Source organism: Salvelinus fontinalis, chromosome 7 (assembly GCF_029448725.1).
Source record: "Salvelinus fontinalis isolate EN_2023a chromosome 7, ASM2944872v1, whole genome shotgun sequence".
Classification (NCBI taxonomy): Eukaryota; Metazoa; Chordata; class Actinopteri; order Salmoniformes; family Salmonidae; genus Salvelinus; species Salvelinus fontinalis.
The window spans coordinates 34,675,019-34,694,848 of record NC_074671.1 but is presented as its reverse complement, the minus strand read 5'-3'; the positions used below and the strand labels follow the sequence as shown (position 1 = coordinate 34,694,848).

Below are 19,830 nucleotides of genomic sequence, written 5' to 3'. Positions count from 1 at the left end.
CCTGTATAGGCAACTGGGAATTAAACTTGAATTAACCTGAAACGTTGGTTCTTCTAGGTTAATATGGGAAAGTTTAAAATGTCTCTTTTCATTGGAAGAACCTGAAAAGGTATGTTTGACAATTTAACTTATTCATTTGAATGAGACGATGATATCCAATCAATTGAGATTGTCTGGATTATCATAAGTGTAACCAGCAAAGCAAATGTTATGGTATATTCACCACTAGGTTCACTTATCCCTAAGGCCGAAGCCACATGGGATTTCTGCGAAGGTGGGACTTCCTTCAGTACTTGGTAGCACTGAATGAGCTTTGCAAAAGCAAATTTGACTGATTCATCTATTTGGCTATTTGGGAATTAAACTTTAAATAACCTGACAACATTGTTGATCTAGGTTAATGTGGAACATTTTTAATTGTCTCATTTGTTGAAACAAATCACTTTGGATATTATCTAAAAGATTCACCTGAAGATTTGTTCGGCAATTTTTACTTCTTTGTTAAATTGAATGAGACATCGATATCCAATTAGTTGAGATATCATAAGTAACCACTTGTTAAACGTGATACGTGTGGGTGTCACCAAAGTATGTGTTGTTTTTTTTTAAATGTACTGCCGATTCTTCACCCCCAGGGGTCACTGATTACAGAAAGCTGAAATCAAACGGAAGTACGAAGCGCGGGACTTCTGACGAAGGAATTTCAACGTGACACAGGAAAACAGAATGGCTGCTTTCCCTTTGTTAGCTTAGCATCTCGTGCAAACGTTGAGAGAAAGGGGAAGATGGGGGGGGGGCGCCTATGATACTCCCCCAAGGAGATATATATATATATATATTATGTTAGGCCAAAGATCATATTCCTTACATGTTAATATAAGACTGCAGGCTGATTGTGCTGAATGGTCACACATTTTACTCACCCAAAACTCAATCGCACCACAGTCTATGCAATCAAATAAAGATGTGCTTTGATTGATGGGAAATATAACATGAAAACCCCAATCTCCTCTACATGGAACAGCACAGGTTACACATGCCTACCGATTAACACAGTGATCAAATTGTTGACAGCCATTTAACAGCTGCTGTAAAACAATAACAATAACATTTGCAAGTCATATTCTGTAGCTTACCTTGAAAATTTTGCTTCTTAATCGGAGGCCTGCTCTATATATTTTCTTGAGCTTCAGAAGAGCTGAGGTTTACAGAAAGGGCTGTGTCTGTCAATTAGTACCTTTTTGTGCTAACTCCTGTGTCATTTAATACCTTTTTGTATTTACTCCTGTGTCAATTAGCACCTTTTTGTGTTTACGCCCGTGTCAATTAGCACCTTTTTGTGCTAACTCATGTGTCAATTAATACATTTTTGTGTGTACTCCAGTGCCAATTAGCACCTTTTTGTGTTTAATCCTGTGCCAATTAGCACCTTTTTGTGTTTACTCCTGTGCCTATTAGCACCAATTTTGTGTTTACTCCTGTGTCAATTAGCACCAATTTTGTGTTAACTCCTTTGTCAATTAGCACCTTTTTGTGTTTACTCCTGTTTCAATTAGTACATTTTGTGTTTACTCCTGTGCCAATTAGCACCTTTTTGTGTTTACGCCTGTCTCAATTAGCACCTTTTTGTGTTTACTGCTGTGTCAATTAGCATTATGTTCTTTTGTTTACAGAAGAACACCAGCCTCAACGTCAACAGTGAAGAGGAGACTTCTGGATGCTAGCCTTCTAGGCAGAGTTCATCTGTCCAGGTGCTGTGTTCTTTTACCCATCTTAATAATACATTTTTATTGGCCAGTCTTAGATATGGCTTTTTCTTTGCAACTCTACCGAGAAGGCCAGCATCCCGGAGTCGCCTCTTCATAGTTGAGAGGCCTAGAAGCCTAATAATTTAAAATTGATCATACAACCTTCCTCCATGGACTGGATACAGGATAAGAAAGAGAATAAAGGCATTCATTTAAGTCCATTTATAACATCTGAAGGTGTAACCTTTCAACCCAAAACCAATCAATTGATACCAAGTTTACAGTAACCTAAATACTCCCAGGCCCAATCTCCACAGGGTGTCACAGCATTGTAAAGCTTGTGTGGGGGATGAGACCAATGTAAATAAGACAGGATTCCTGAGAATACCATAAAGCCTTTTTGCAAATAGTAATTCAGAGTTCACCCTGTACAAATACAAGGAACCACAGAGATCATACATACATATAGATAGAATCAGAGTTATCCTCAGTGAACACGTTTCAGATAGATACCAGACATGTATAGCATTATTCTGTCACTCATTCAATAGTCAGTCCTCTGGATACTGTAACAGAGAGACATTTTGGCCCCTCATAGGGGGAAAGGCTTACTAGTCCTTTGGCATTGTCCTTTGTTCCTGGACCATTTGCTATGCAGCTCCAGGTGACAGAGAACACAGAAATTAGGGCCGAGCCTACAATCTGATTGGTCAACAGACCAATTAGTGAAAAAAATATCAGAATTGGGCAGCCACAGTCCTTTATCTGGCTTCAGTACACTGGCAATGGTGTTTGGCATGGTGGGGGCTGTGGAAGCTGAGACTCTTTGTGCTTGTGGCCAATGTTATTGTCCTGTCTGCGTGTATGGCCAGCTGGATAAGACTCTGCCAGAAGTGGTCTAGGGCTCGTAGACCTTAACCACCAACTGTTTAGACCTCTTGCAGAAGATATGCTGATACTGGGCGTCTCCTAGAAAGACATAGTTGTGGTGGTAGCATTTTACACTTTTTGAAGAAGGGATGTAGGGCAACACACCTTTGTTGGGATTGGGACCTAAGTGTTTAAAGACTAGTGTATTGTTGAGGAACAAATGAGGAGCTGCATTTGAGAGGAAAGATCAGTCAACAAAGTGAATGGGCTGGGGGGGCTGCAGAAGGTCTGAGAAGTCTTTGGAGGGCAGTTTTTTACACAGCATGCATTGTAGCGTATGGGAGATTGAGGAGAAATGGTACCTTTCAATCATTCCAATACAAACACAATACATTTACTGTCTCTAAGCTGCACAACCAAACCCTGTTCCTCATTTTCTCAATTTGTAGACATGTCTTTGTATTATGTTTTGAGAATCTACAGAGAGAAGAATGAGGTGGTTGTGTCATTACTGTTGTAGTCTCGATTTTATACCTTTCAGTGTCCCTTGCTGGTTTTTATCCCACAATCTTGTTGTGCTCCATAACTGCAAGGCGTGTCCCCTCCCTCATGCTCATGTACTCAAAATTCCGCCGCTATTGGGTATTTTTCAGCAGGACACTGTGGAAAGACTCCAGATAAACTGAGTTTTACAAAGAGAAAAGGTCAAAAGAGAAAAGGGGTAGACTAAATTGATTACATGGTCAAGAAGGTACTCTGCGGTCCTCAGGCTACATCTAACCACCTGTAACCCCATAACGCAAACACAAACCCAGACCAACTACCCAATTCATGTTTATGCCATGCTTACTGTATATTGAGCTATCTTAGCCATCAGCTTATAAATATTTTATTTTAATATCTTCACCTTGTACAGAGCTAGGGGTTGGAAGCACATGCTGGTGTGGAATCAGATTCTGTACCACCTACAACAAAAGACACAACAATACACAATTCAACCACCCCACTAATTGTATTGATCTCTATTAAACTGGCTAGCTTAGCACCAACCAGCTGAGAACCAACTAACCATCCCTAGACTATTTATACCCATTCATCATTGCTACCAACCCACAAACAGAGAGTGAGTTAGTTATATTGACAATTCTATTTTAAGTAGCAGAGTGTTTTCTAGACAAGGATGGACTAGATGGCTACCAGATTAAGCTACTCTTATTTGATAATGTTAGCTAGCTTATGTTAGCTAACGTTAGTCAAAGGTAGAAAGAACAAACAAACATGTTTACTCTGCTGAATGTACCAGTCTAGCAGTGACTACCATGGCATAGGCGAAATTGATTGACTGTGTGTATCCAAAAGATAGCTAGCTAGCTATATGATTTAGCTGATGGCTTTCAGAGTTTAATGCAGGACTGTAACGTTAGCTAGCTAGCTAACTTACCTAGTCCAGTTAGGCTAGCATGCTAGCTAACGTTACGTTACCTCTAATCAAGAATCTTCCGTTTTGTTGTGAAGGGAAAAAACTATGGTTTCGCATTACTTCTCAGCTGTCATCACTTCAGCCTGAAAATCCCTCTGAAAATCATTGGTCACTGTAAGCATCATTCAATATAGCCGCAAGCCACTGGCAGCGAATTAGCACAGACACAGAACACCACATGGCCATGATGACAAACATTTGTGAAAACGTTTTACATTTTTTTGTTAATGACTATTTGCCATGAGAGCAAGACAGAATCCATACAAAATATGTGTGACAGACTCCATGTGGTGTACATTTTGACTCTGGGTGTAAATACAGACAGGCTCAGGATTTGCAGGGTACCAGAGTACTATTTTATCATGAGAACTTGTAGCCCCGCACACACACACATACACACTTTTTTATTGCAAAAAGCCTGTAAAAGTTATTGAGGATCCATGCCAAATCTCCTCAACCTCCTGAAGGAAAAGAAACACTGTCATGCCTTTTTCATGACCATGCTGGTGTGAGAGGACCAAGGAATTTGACGCTCTTGACCCTCTCCACTTACGAGGGTTGACCAGTTTACTAACATCGGCCTCAGAGAGCCAGATCACCCAGTCCTCCGGAACAGCAGGGGCCACCATGCAAGGCTCTGTGTTGTTTTTGTCGTAGCGTGCATGAAAAGCATTAAGTTTGTTCGATAGGGAGGTATCGTGTCGTCCGCTATCATTTAAACGATCAATGAATTAAGATTGCCAAATGGTTATATTAATCAATCAGTCACTTGCTTTGCATCTATCGCTCCCCCACACATTTGAGAATGGTTGTTCTCTTTTTGAAAGCTTGGTGTTTTGTAAAACTTTGCACTGTGGTATTGATTGTTTATGTGCCTATTTCAAAATGTCTATCTTGTTCCTTCTATGGACATTACTACACTGTAGTCCTTGCCACATGCTTTGAGTGTTGGAGCAAGTGTAGAAGGATTCCACCTTATTCACCTTATTGTCCGCTTGCATATTTGATGGCTCATTCGTAGCCTTGACCATAGCCTCAGGGTTAGTTGCGATAGCCCTATGTGTGGTGGCCCTGTCCTTTAGTTTGGCACATATCTCAGTGTTAATCCAGGGCGTCTTTAATGAATGACCATCAAAAGGCTATGACCCACAGCTTCTGCTCAACCAAAGGGAACACCCTTCTGTGGTTTCTGCTGGCCTTTTGATCCTCAGCTACTGAACTATTATAATCTGCAAGCCATTTCGGTGTTCCCCTTGTCATTAAGAGGGGGCGGCTCTATTTTTAAACAGTCTGCCTTACACACAGCTTTATGTCATCTTGGCAATGATATATTTGGCCGTCTTAGTGTTTCTTTCCGCTTTCGGAAAGAAGAGTCTTTCTACTGTACATGCGTGAGCACCAGTAGATGTATGTGACGAGCTCCACCCGCAGCGTGACACCACATTGCGTGGGCAGTGGATAGGAAATACAAAGCTGTCCTCATGGCTCGGTCATTTCCTTCATGGCCAAACCACTGTCTCTCTTGTTTTGGTTCTTGTCTTACCTCATCAATGTAAACTGAGCTGGCCGAGGTCTACTCATGAAAAACACCATGTGCTCTGTGAGTAAGTAGTCATGCAAGGGTTTGCACGCAAAATATCCTCTCCCAGACATCAGCCTGTCCTTGGTTTTCATGTTGCTCTCATTGGTGTTTTGTGTCAGTTAATCAGTGTCCGTTTTGTCTCAGTTAATCAACTCAACACCAATAATATAAAAAAGACTTGAGTTAGTATCTGATAGACGGTTTCCATGATGATGGAATTCTTGTGTGTGTGCCTGTATGTGTGTGTGTGTGTGTGTGTGTGTGTGTGTGCGTGCGCTCACACATAAGGTCAAATATAGGGCAAATCTTCTTTTATGGTTTATTCTTATGGATAACCCATCGCTTTGTGTTTTATGCGTTTACCACACTGGACTGAATATGCGTAGAACACCTTTTCAGAGATTGCCCAAAACCAAAAACAACACATTTCTGTTTTAGTGTACATCCTTTTAACTTTAATGGTGAAGCGAAACAAAACAAAAATACTTTAAAATAAATTAGATAGAAAACTTAGCCACAAGCACATTTTTGATTTGTACAACAAAGCAATGCAACATATTGGTATCTGGATTTCCATATATACAGAATAAAATATATTTTTTTATTCTTAGTCCACTTGTTTCAGTGTCAATTATTTTGTATTGATTAAAGAAAATGAAAACAAATACAACCACATTTTTTTCTTATTTTTTAAAAACGTTTTCTCTATTCATATTTTTGTATGCATCAATGCACAATGTAAGATACATTGTGCTTCTATAATGTTTAATAAGTCTATACTTCAAGACACAACTTTGTGAGAGAAAGTTTCGGTAACACTTTATTTGACATCCCATTTGAAATGTGTATACTTTGCATGGTATTAACCAAGAATCTATGTGCAATGGATACTTCCTTGTACAGTACTTCAACACTATCAGCATTGAAATAGAATTCAATACAACTGGTATCTGCTGTATCTAGTACCAAATGGTATATTGTGAAGCTTGTGTCAATGAATCTCAAAGAAGCTGAAGTGTAATGACTATGTATTAATAAGGCAATTTCTAAATAACTACCTGGTAAACAGTGGGCAGTAAAATAAAGTGTTACTAAGTTTCGAATTGCTTAATTTCAGACATTGAAAGAAACCAACTCTCCAAACAACTAGTTTTACTTGTTGTAAGATGGGACCTTCCAATATTTGGTGAGATATTTGGAAATATTAAACTGTTTTAACTAGATCTTCAGGATTTTTCCAAATTCAATGGACACATTCATTTTCCTCCAAAACACGACAACATTGGCCTACATAAGTGCTTTTTTTTTCAGTTACATTAATAATACACTCTCCAACAACATAGTAGTGTGTGAAAAACATAGGTCAGAGTGAAGCATTATGGGAAATTGCATCTATGTGCAGGAGCTGAAGGAATGTTTGGGCACTGATGCTAGGCTATGCTAATGCTGACCTGGACATCTTTGTGAAGTGATTGCTAACAGCCTCACAATGATGGTTGGCAACACTCACACAAACTCTTTGGTGTGGTCCAAAAAAATGCTGTAGTCATACATGTGTCTACGTGTTCTTGAAATGTTTTAAACTCACGTGCTCTATTGATTTGTCCATTCATAAGTGCTTTTTAACCTCTTTTAGAATACCATTTATATTTGTGACTAGGCTGATCAGAATGTTGGTATAGTGCAAACGGAAAACGTTCGTAACGTTTTTAAAAACAACAAACAATAATATTATTATCAATTAAAAAAATTATAATAATTATACATAGAGAAATGTTTGGTTCCAGCATCTGGTCAAACTTGTTTCTTTCAAGTATCTCTCAACACACACACCACACACACACAAACACAGGCACACTCAAGCAAACGTAAAACATAGTTTAAAAAAGTTTTCCTTTTTTTTTTTTTGAAAAAGTAAACAATTGAGAAAATGAAACAGGCAAAATAAAAATACAAATCGTAATACTTGACAAGTTGCATAGTTTTGAGATTTTTCAGGCACCTCATTCGCATGGTCTCTCGTCTTGCAGTGCATGAAAGGAGCAACTACACCGTATCTGGGTCACATAAATATCCTCTCACCTCACTCTCTTTGTTTTGTAACAAAAATATATTAAATATTATTTTCTTTTTTTTCTGAAAGTGCCGCAGAGACTTCTCTGAGTTATAGATACCCCCTGGACTTGCCAACGACGGAGAACAAGCCAGTCATCAAGTCCAAATAGAAGTCGGTCTTGACAAGTGTCATGCTCTTAAGAGAGAGCGAGAGATAAGGGGAGAAGAACAGTGACGCAATGCATTCTCCTTCCTTCATCTACCTCCTCTTCTTTCATTTAGTTCTTTCTCTCTGGGCATGAGACCAACCTCCCAGCCCCACTAGTTCCGCTAGGCTTTTAGGAGCAGCCGCACTCCTCTACGACCATGTTCTGGATGTCCTTTTTGACGATCTTCTGCTCCTCGTTGTAGTAGAGCATGGACATGGCGCGTAGCCGCGTCGGCACGCAGCACGACTTGATGTTCTGGAAGGGTGCGTAGCCCCGTATGCGGTAGTGGTTGATGACAGTGGAGTGGAAGGACAGCGAGGAGCCTGTAATGCTGGCCACGTGGCTGGGGCAGTCGCCTTCGCAGTAGTTGGCGTGGTAGCCCCCTGGCGCTATGATCCAGTCACTCCAGCCAATGTCCTTGAAATTGACGTAGAACTGGCGCTTGCAGCAGGCACTCACCTTGCCGTCGCACTCCAGGCCCCGCTTGCGGCGCCGCCGTGGCTCACCGCCCTCACCCTGCTGCACCACCGCCATCAGGAAGGGCCGGTGGGACTGCTCCCGCTCCTGGCCGCTGCTGGCCGACACCAGGATGGGCGTGGCGCCAGCGTTGGCACACAGCGGGCAGGAGACCATCAAACTGAGTGTACTGCCGCCGCGCTTCAGCAGGGTCTGGACGCTGGCCGAGACTGGAAAAGTGTGCCAGCCACTGCGCCGCGTGTCCACCACCTTCTCAGCCAACGGCACCGGCGACGTCTCCTCACGGCCGTCTCCACCACGGCGCTGCTGCAGCAGGCGGATAGTGACCTTGGCACGGCTGCGGTTGGTCTTGGCTAGCCGGAGGAAGATCCATACATTAGCCTGCTCCACCAGAGACAGCTCGCCGCCCTCCTTGGAGATGAGGAAGTTGACCGCGCCCCGGGAGTCGCCTACAGAGGAGAAGTAGAGAGAGGATCGGAGGATTAGATTAGTAAAACGCTGTAATAAAGCCTGAGCTCATATCAGTGTAAGTAAAGGCTTTGCTGCCTGCCCCTTGAACTGCGACGGCCACATCTGAGTCTGATGGGGTGTGATAGGGGCCACATCAATGGGACAGAGTCATTTTAGGCATGGCGCACGTATCATTAGCATTGCCTTGCTTGACATGACTTCACACAGAGTCAAGTTCTGATCTGTTTTTTGTTTTTTTTCAATTCACTTTTTGGGGGTTTCAATAAATCAGCAAATGTGGGAACGTCATTCGGAAATGAGTGTGTTATGCTCAATGCTAACAACAAAGTGAAAAGTATTTACAGGAGAGAGTCAAATTTTATATTTTGGGTACAACATGCAAGTATGTTTTGTGACATGTACACAGTCACTCACTGCACACACACACACACACACACACACACACACACACACACACACACACACACACACACACACACACACACTCAGTCACAAGCACGAGCAAGCACGTGGCATGACACAACACAAGAGGACTGTCCGTGACATAACAAACCCATCACAGAATAGAATTTTGTGGTTTCAAAACCACAACATGGCATAACAAATTTTGCGTCACCTTTACTAGAGATCATTATGGCAGCACACAATAGCCAGAGGCAAGTCTTTCAGAAATGTACAGTAAGAGGTTGAAGGATGTCAGTTATTACCCATAATAACTACCCTTTTCACAGGCAGATGTGAATTCACTTGTGATGTGGCAACGTGTCTTCACTAGTGTCACTATGGGAGGCCTGCTGGTGTATTTGAGCTCAAATCTCTCAGCTCTGGATCACAACTGGCTCATGTCCATGGCCCTGAGCAGAGGCATGGAGCAAGCCTCTGGAAAGCTTCTTCTAACAGATCATTTAGAACGTCTAGGCTAATCCCTTGCATTTACATAGGCAAATCTTTACAAAGTGATGTCTCAACAGCACATACAGTAAAGCTCACTTTCTGGCTATTAACTTTGGCTCTGTGTGCTCAGAGTAAGATATTCCTGGACAGACACTGCGTGTTGTTGCTGAGCTAAATGTCCTCAGTGGCTGTGATGTCATTATTAGATGAGTCTGTTTTTTTAACTACACAAATGTCGCTTGAGTTGGACAGCCAGCATTTGTCATTGTAGACTCCTAGTACTTCCATGGAGGTCATCATCAATGCTTTCTGTTTGTTTACCCCACATTTGGTCGCAACAACAATGGCGACAGTTCTCTCTGTGTGTGTGTTTTTGTGCGTGTGTCCACAGGCCATACCCATCTGTTCAAACACAGCCGCTGCATCACAAACGCAGCCTAAAAATAATGGGCGTTTGCCAGCGGTGGCTCCGTCATTGTTCCTTCTTAATCCTGCACTGGGGGGGCGAAAGAATGGGACTTGCGTTAGAGTTTCCTAAGCTGTACAAACCAAAGGGGGCCCTAACCCAAAGAAAACCCGCCCTTGGAAGTACATTGGAGTACACCGCTGCTCAACATGGTTCCTGAAAACATTTGTGAGAAAAGAAGGGGGGAAGACTAAAGAGAGGTACAGTAATCCCTGAACAATAAACACCAATTGTGCTGACAAGAAGGAGAGTTTGCGCAGCTGTCGCGCACACACAAAGATAGAAAATAACATTGACACATTCCTACCTCCCCCTTTGCTTGTCTTCAAAAAAAGGAGATGGAGTGAGGGATGGGCACGAAATACCTGAAAGCTTAGAGGAGCATAAGTGGGGGGGTGGGGGGGGGGGGGTTCTCTTCTATCCAAATACTCTCCTAATTAATGTGTCCAATAATCCCACTCTTTTATCCAGTTTACCTTTGGAGGGAATAATGGCCTTTGATCTTTTTGATCCTTGAGGTTCCAGTCATATTTGATGGAGTCCTAATACTCCCACAGCCACTCCTGAGGCATCACTTCCATGAAAAACACAACAACCAGAAAGATGCCACTATAACACACTATTGAGTCATATCTTGTTTACCAATTCTTTTATAAAGGTTTACTGCCTAATTTGAGTTCAACAGAAATGCCTAGAGATTCACATGAACTCAATCCTATACAATCTGTGTCTTTTATTCAGATTTTTTTGCAACCTGAGGTGACCTGCAAGTTGCGGTGGAGATAGCAGCTTTAATACCTGCCAACTCAAAGTCCACTAGTAGACCTACTTTCAGAGCAGACTAAACAGAGTACTCGTTTTCATATTTGCCTCTTTGCCAGCTGCAATTTTTTTAAGAGTTCTGGTTTGATAGATCAAGCACTGAAAGATTACGGCTTACTGTCTCCTGGACAGCATCAGGTATAACCACATTTTATTTCTAAATATCTGAATTTATATGAATGATCATCTTGATAAGTAAAAGGCTGAATGCATGTCTTGAAAAAATGTAACGTTGTTCACAGAATTGTAGCTGCATTTTTCTCTGAAAGTGCCAATCATCTCATTCTTCCCAAGTGGATCGCGTTTCAATTTCGTACTTGCCTGCTCTAACAGCCATATGTGGCTCTCAAGATGCTCCAGGAATGTTCCTGGTATGTTCTAATGACAATGACAGCAATGTTTGGAGAGCTCTTGTACAAATAACCCAGTGTTCTATGAATGCCATTAGGATATACGTTAGATGTTATCACCCACCAACAAATTGAATCAGTTACATTTTAAGAATGCCTCTAAAACATGCATTGCAATTCTCTTATAATAAACGTCTAAAAATGTTGGAGGCTATCTCATGTGTACCTGAAGTCATTCCAATAGCCTTCCCTAAACACTATTACAGGTTACAAGTCTAAGCCTTGGCTCATTGAATAACACATTCATAAAGGGCAAAACAGACAGTCAAAAAATGTATCATAAGGAATAAGGTTTTGAAGTGTCTGTCCTATATCTAGGAGATATAAGAAAGCTCTGGAAATATTTGTTTTCTGGACAAATATTTCACTTTCTTTGTTGGCACAAAACCTCCATACTTCCATTCATTTTTTAAAACCGGAACCAGGTTACCTTCAGACAAGTCCTATGACACTTGTGAGGGTCGTGAGCAAAACATATAGTTGTCATTTTAGTTTTTAGGCCAAATCGTTCAGACGCTAACGTTTTCATGAGAAGACCGATTTTTGGGACGCATATCCTAATGTCATTCATAGAACACTGGGTTATTTGTACAAGAGCTCTCCAAACATTGCTGTAGCTCGGCCACCTTCCACCGCAGATGTGGAAGGCCGGCATAAGCAGATGTGGTGGATTGAGACGCTGCCCATGCAAAAAAAACAGATGTTTTTTATGACGTTACTTAGATTGATGCACGGATTTGTAAATTGTAACCCTTTGGAAAACGTCAAACTAACATTCCATCTTGGCTGAGTTGATCAACTGACCACCGACTGACCACAGGAGTTGCAAAGGTCAGTTGTGCCATCGGTCAAGTAAACCCTTTCACTTACTTCCTTGGACTCTCAGCCTTGTCATCTGGTACTCCACTATCTCACTTGCAAAAAAATAATCCGTGCTGGCCTCTTTGGAAGGAGATGAACGAGCGGTGGGCTTCATTTATGACCCTGTACACACAAGTAGACACCCAAACCCAAGAAGCATTCGCTCTGAGGCACAGCAGGCCAAGGCATCACAGGCCAAGGCACTCCCAAGACCAATGACAAAGTGGGGAGAAACACTCTAACCTTTGAAGACTGGGAGAGTGAGAGACATTCTGTCTTTCTTGATGCGCTTTCGGAGTAGTCCTTGGCAGCATACTCGTAATTTGGAGACAGAAAAGAGACCAAGTCGGCCATGTCACGCCTAGGCTCTTATAAAGGGGCTTTGGCGTCACATTCCTCAACATATTTTATTGCTCTGACTGCTAGTGACTTGCACAATAATGAATGGTAGTGGCAGCATTGAGGGAAAGAAACGTTGAGAATTGTTATTTTTCCTTCAATATGTCTATGGGGGGGGCAATGCTTTTTCAGTGTTTTGCTTTTAGCACCACTGATGGTTCATTCATTGCATATACAGATATAGGATCTTAATTTGATCACCATGTTGCAGGATAACTTTTTTTGCAAGGCCGTAAATGTTAAACCTGTAGTGTATTTGAAATGTCCGACTTGACGTATTGCAATTGTCTTATAAACTGGCTAAAATGAAGATCCTACATCTCTATACTGTTCCCAAAGGAGAGATGAGACCATAGATGCGGGAAGTAGGGGGGCTGAGGGTTCCGCACCCCCGACAAATGAACAAAAAATCATAACAATAATACCCCCTCCTTGCGGCCATGGATGACACAATATCTAACCGTAGTTAAACCTCTCAACCATGCAGGTTGACAAGCCAAACAAGAGACTCAAGGTTATGAATGTCAATTTAGTCTACAGTACAAGAATGTGCTGTATGCCATTTTGGACCATAATCTAAAAGGAATGAAATATTATTGGAGAGGCACGGGAAGGTAGCCACTCTTTTGTAACTGATGTGGAATGTGGCCAAGTCAATGGCAGCCTCTCGAGTCCTTGTGAGAGGAGTCCTTGAGGTTGATAACTGATAACAGTGCTGAATACACAAAATACATGACCGAGGAGGCCATTTTATTGGAACAATTAGTTACTTACACCTCGTAGGCAGAGGACAGCTGTTTTCTCATACCAATCTACATGTTAAAAATCGTCGGTCTAATGCTTATCTCTAAGCCAAAACACCTGTAGTCTATGTAGCCTGATCGGCATGGCCAGAGAACGCGATGCGGTGAGAGATACACTGTGACCGGAAGATAAATGTGGACATCGGAATTTCACTAATGATGTGTTTAATTAATTGCTGTCCTCCACGGGTAGGTGGGTTGAAAGGGAGAGTGAACGCAGACTGTGGAGGAAATTGGCACTACCAGTATTCAACACTTTCCCCCCCACTGAGCAAGGTTTTTTCATGGGAGACTGTGCCAACAGCCCAAAATAATTATTGAGGTCCATATTCCGTTGAATGAAGCAATTATATGCAGCAGAACACCCCTACTGCACGGTTAATCCTAGTTATTTACATGTTTTTTAATATTACGAAAGACCCCCGATCAGAAGTGTGGGAGTCCACTCTTACTTTTTAATCTAAAGTTCATTCAAACGCCTATTCATAACAAACGGGAATGTTATGTTTTTTTTATATTTAAGCAATCAAGTACAGAGAACGTGAATGTGGAACCCATTGGTGACCCACACAGAAATCTGAAAGATTTCTTGACTCATGTCAAAACTTCTCTGAATAAAGATTATGTGACTAAAGTCAGGCCACGTCAACTTCTCGTGACAAATGGACTTCATAGAATGATTTACTACTCACAGGCTGATCACTTGGGCTTTGAAATAGGTTAATGATTAAACATTTGGTCTCAATGTATTAGCAGTGACTGCATCCAGTTTAATTCAACTTATTGATTAATAGTTTGCAGACAATATTTGTATAACTAGGGCCACAGTATGGGCAAATCATGCGCTCAAGGGATACGAACCAGACTGTATCCCCATGTGGTATGTATGGGCATAGCATGGTAAAGCCTTGCTAAGAGATGTATCAGTGAGAAATGTAGGCATAAGCATAACAGAAACATGAACAAAATGTCACTGTTGGAACTATATTTTCAATTGGAAATGTTGCATATCTTTTTGTCGGCTTGCTTATTTATGCTAAGGCTTTCGTGAAATAATATGTTGTCTGTCTGTTGAATTGATGTGAACTCGAGACATGGTACTTATGGTGGCATACAGATGTATGATCTTAATTTGATCACTTTTTTGTTGCTTTATTTCCACTTTAAAATGTCAAACTGGATTTGCCCTACAAAAAAATGTATCAACCCCCACAAAAGAAATGTCCATGAATTGTAATCCACATCATAATTCACATTTCCTGTTACTGCAGGATTATTTTCCTGCTGTAGCAAACTGGCTCAAATCTGTACTCTCTGACTCAGGTATTCCTAAATGGTTCAACTGTTCTTTGAAGTGTATGCTGTTGAAAATGTCAGGGAGGGAACCTGGCTTCAGTAATGAGCAGCATAGCATATTCTACTGCAAGGAAGGTAGCAAAACGGCTTTACTTTTGGACTCGGCTTTGTTTCCTCAACCTCATGACTCACATAACCTCAATACATGAATCAATCAATGTAAAATTATTTTAACACGTTTTTCTCCAAATTCTGAATTGCAAAGTGTTGCTTTCACTGCCATGTTATAGCAACTTGACAACTCTTTTTAAGTTTACTGTAAAACACATTCTAGAATGAACATTTCTAGAATTCCTACATGAGAGCTATTTAACTACCACTATACAAGAAGAGCCTACTTTGAAAATGTAGATAGTTTCCCTAGAATTCTTTGCTTGTACCACAGTTTTTTTTTTAACCACATAACAGGAACAACAACTTGACATCACACAAGGGAGGAAATTCTCATTAAAGTCTAAGTATTGGTTTTAAACATACACTGTGTGAGTGTACGTACTGCAGTGGGATTCGCTAAATTTAGTCTGTCAAGTCCTAGTGAAGAGAGGCTCTTGAAATCACTGCAAATGTCAATCATGACTTGGAGTGTACATCCTTTACACTCTCATTCAAGCACTCCTCTCTCTCCCCCTGCTGCGACACAGACCCAAGACCACTCAAAATCACCTCGCCAATTATACAGTGCTGTATTTACGAATCCAATAGCCCTGTCTCTGACCCTTTCCAAAATACTGTACCGTTAAACATTCTGCACCTTCGATGACATTCACAGTTTGCATTGCAAGGAAAAAAGGAACAATGTTCTTTTGCTGACATAGTTCAGCTTTTTCGATATCCCATTTCCCCCTCCTGGACTATCTGAAGCGGAGCAGACCCAGATCTCTCTACACATCACACGATTGACAGCTCCTTTGAACACATCACTTCACAGTCAACAGCCATCTTTAAACCCGTCTTGGAAGAAGAAAAACGGAGTAGAAGGCAGTAACTGGATAATAGTTATTTTTTGTTTAACCTGAGGAGCCTTTCTTTCAATAACTCTCTTTCTCGCTCGCTCCCTCTCTCTCTCTCTCGCTCGCTCTACCGTTTCTGAGCAAAGCGCTGGCTTGGTCTCCCGGTGCGACCGCACTACTCTGAATAACTTCACAGCTGAGGGACTCGAGCCTGGGGGATTTCTAAGCAGATAATTGGTATTCTTTAAATCAGCAGGAGGTCATTAAGGACCTGAAGGGAGGGGGGGCAGGGGAAGGGGAGGATGCAAGCACCTCTCCGGGTAGAGTCAACAGGTTGAACTGTTCTATCGCACAGGTGGAATTAAGCAGGTAGACACTACCCCCCTCCTCTCAAAGAATTAGGTCTGCAAACCTGACAAACTGGGTTTCAGTCCTATAGCCTTTGTGGAGTTTAGCAAGGCTGCCTGTTCGTTTTTTGCCTCCTTAGACAATAACCTTTCTGTTGTCCTTTCTATCACTCTATCTCTCTCTCACACACACACGCACAATCACCCCACCACACACACCTGTGGCACTCACCGGCCTCTGCAAAGGTGATGATCTCAGTCGTCTCGGCCATGTCGGCGTGGTCGAGACGCCCGCGGCCCTCGTCCTCAATCTGGACGCTGCCGTCCTCGGCCACGCGTCCCACATGCAGCTTGCGGATGGCATTGAGCAGAGCAGCGCGGGGCACCGGGTGTGTGACGTTGGGCCGTGCCTGCAGGTGCAGCATGTTGAGAATGTGCCTCTTCACCGCCTCCACCACGTCGGTTTTGCCGCCGTCCTCCTCCTCGTTTAGCCGTGCCAGGGCACATGACGGGCAGTTGGTGACCTCCGGTGCCAGCTGGGATTGAGACTGGGTTTGTGGTGGCGTCTGGCCACCACCCATCGCTAAGGAGTCCGCCATGGGCAAAGAGCTGCCACCGGCACAGCTATGGGTAAAGAGCAGAAAAATCCCACTCAGCAGGGGCAGAGGAGACATCCTAGACGAGAGGAGGTCTGCTGTCCGGACAACTAAGAGCAACTCAGCACGCACCAACTGGCAGGCGAAATGATGATTGGCGGAAAAAGTGTAGGTCCTCCTGCCAAAAGAGGGGTGGGGGGAAATCCTCCAGACAAGGTATACTTAAAAACTCTGGACAAATAAATACTGTAAGACTTGGACTAAAAGTTTTTAAAAAGTGACACCTTAAACTGAAGGAAAAGTGAGAACAAACAATTATAATCCTTGTATTGAAAAATGAGAGATGGATGGAGAAAGAGAGGTGTGGACAGAAGATGGTCTTGCCAGTGCTGGAGCAGAGAGGATGTCTGGTCCTTTGGGAAGTTTTGTGTGGGAAGGGCAGTCGTCTTCAGAAGGTTACCCCAGGGAAGTGGAGTTCTCTGTAGAGGTCTGGGAGTGCTCTATGTGCTCAAGTTGAATGGTTTTGTGAGAGTGGGCAGGGCTCTGTCTTTGCTGTTTCTCTCTCTCTTTCTCTCTCTCCCTCTGTACTTCTCTCTGTGTCTTACCGTAATTATACCTTCCTTCTCCCTCCCCTTCCTCCTGATCCCACCCTTTACTATCTCACTACTTCTGACTCATGTGTTTCACTAACTTTGCCTTTATTTATTTATTTTGGATTGTACTGTGTCTCACAGTGGAAAGCTTGCAAAAGTTTTGTCAATTTTGATTAACCACATTTGAAAGTGCTTTAGCGGCAAATGATTTGCACTTCAAATGTTTGTTTTTTTATCTTGTTGCTTTATCTCTTGTTGCTGCCAACCTCAACTTGCTCTGTTAAACTCACTTCTGTTAAATTCGAACAAATGGTTGTTGAATGATTTCTTATATAATTGTACACATTTGTTTGCAGTGATCGAAGTTCTGATATGGCTTGTGTACATGTATTTAGACTGTGTTAAAAGTTGAAACTCTTAAAGTACAAACATTCAACTCCTTTTGAAGAAGGGCATGATTACCATGTCTGCTTACAATGGCTAGATAGTATACAATATTAGGATTTTGTTTAAAGGACTTGTGGTCACTTTAAATGCAGAATTTGTGGTCACTGGTAAACACCAATCAAAACACAAAAACTCCACAATGCGTCAAACCCACTATTACCCATGTTGTGTCATTGCTTTCCATGTATTTCTCCTCAGTTTGACGTGGATGGGATGATTTGGTTCTGTTTTTCCGAACTTCACTATGAAGTTAGGCCCGGTCTGCCGATTCACCAGGAAGTGACTACGGGGTTAACTTCCTGTTTTAATGAGTTGAGGTCAGACGGCTGGGATTCTCCGTGACTCTTCGACATTACATCATCAAAGGCAAAGCAGGGGGCTAGTGTGAGTCGTCAGTGTATCCAAAAATGAGCTCCAGCTCATGCAAAGTCATCCCGGGAGCATTACGAAATACGACATTGAACTCGATCAATAGAAATGAACTTGCTATTATAACAGCTCTGGATAGTGACTGGCTACGACCACTCACCGTCTTGTGCTATAATCAAATTAGTTTCTGAATTGTTCATGTTTACTGATGTTATCTGCAAACAATTTTTGAAGCACTTCAGGAGCTTACAGTATGCACCATAATGGTTGTTTTGATTCAAATGGTCAAAGACTTTAATTACATATACTGCATTGAAATGAATTGTAGTTCTAGACCTCTAAGCTATAGACTATGTGGAACATTGTGTGCAGGTGAAAAATGTTATGCTTTTAGTGCTACATTACAGATGATATATCATACTCTGCAGTGTGTATTGTTATATCTATCTTGTAAACTAAATGAAGGATCCACTGTAGATGTCCTAGAGAAGACTCGCTCCCTTACTCCCTCTTGTGGACATATAATGTACATTCACCCACATACTCTGATGTTTTTCCATTTATCTTTGTCATTCTTTTCTACTTTATGTTTCCTCTCCCCCTCTCTTGACCTCCTTCACTTGCCCCGACTCGCTCTCTTTTGCAGTTTGGCTGCTGTCCTCCGCTCTCTCTCGTTAAGGTCAGGGGTCACTTCCTTCCACTCTGAGCTGTCGCTGCAGGACCTCAGTAACTTTATGAAACACGTAATAGGTGAAGCTAGCACGTCATTCCACGCCTGAAGAAATGTACTGCCTCAGAGTATCTGGAAAAGTCTTCCCCCAACTAAGTCTCCGCGGGACAGTGATGGACTGGCAGAGCAGCGGTGTCCGTATCATGTCACACAGCAAAAGACAGGAGGTCCTCAAGCCAGCCAGCGGCTGCAGCTCTCTGTGTGTGACACCCTGCTGCTGAGAGGAGGACCGGGGTGAGACGGATTGCGTGTATGTATGCATGTATGTGTGAGAGCAGGGGAAGACAGCAGGTTATGTGGAGGTAAGGTATCAGTTATAGTTACTTCCTATAACACTTTTTAGTGTACAAGATAGAGTAGATAAAGTATAGAGTTTGATGATGATTATTATTATTATTATTATTATGCTCATTATGTGTGTGATGGCACAAAGGGGCCACGGCCGTGTGTGATGGATGGGTTCGCTCTGTCTCCACGCCGGGGGAGAAATAACCGGGAAAAGGATGCCGGGAGTGCAGCAACATTCAAGTTACGCCATCCCTCACCATCGCGACGGGGGAACAGAGCAGACCCCATTAAAATCAAATCCCCAACGAATGCAGAGAGTGGGGGCGGAGGGTTGGAGGGGTGTTATTCACCCTGAGAAAGTGATGAGCAAGTCTTTCACCAGATGTGTGCTCCTCCAGTGAGGCATAACTACCCCCCCCCCCCCCCCCCCCTCTCTCTTCCTCAAGCACCGGAGAGCCCGTGGCTCAGGTTTGACCGTTACTGTGCCTGGTGCTTTGCAAGTCTCCCACATATCTCAATTTTTCTGATCCCAGTTCTGTTTGTGCTGTATAGCCAACTCCTATGGCTGCTGGCATGACCATGGGCTCTACAGCACAAAGATCTGGGA

General features: G+C 42.5%; 1 protein-coding gene across 1 annotated transcript; it reads right to left on the bottom strand.

The window, feature by feature from the left end:
- Positions 1–6,128: 6,128 nt before the first annotated feature.
- Positions 6,129–16,874, bottom strand: inhbaa (inhibin subunit beta Aa). The gene is made up of 2 exons (XM_055929263.1): positions 16,433–16,874; positions 6,129–8,870 (listed from the first exon to the last, which is right to left on the bottom strand). The coding sequence occupies exons 1-2, from the start codon at positions 16,872–16,874 to the stop codon at positions 8,074–8,076; spliced, it is 1,239 nt and encodes a 412-aa protein (XP_055785238.1). The 3' UTR covers positions 6,129–8,073.
- Between the last annotated feature and the right edge of the window lie 2,956 nt (positions 16,875–19,830).

Coding starts and splice junctions, on each gene's coding strand:
- inhbaa (XM_055929263.1), bottom strand. CDS start 16,874: ATGTCTCCTCTGCCCCTGCTGAGTGGGATTTTTCTGCTCTTTACCCAT. Junction 8,871..16,432: donor CATCACCTTTGCAGAGGCCG/GTGAGTGCCACA, acceptor TCTCCTCTGTAG/GCGACTCCCGGGGCGCGGTC.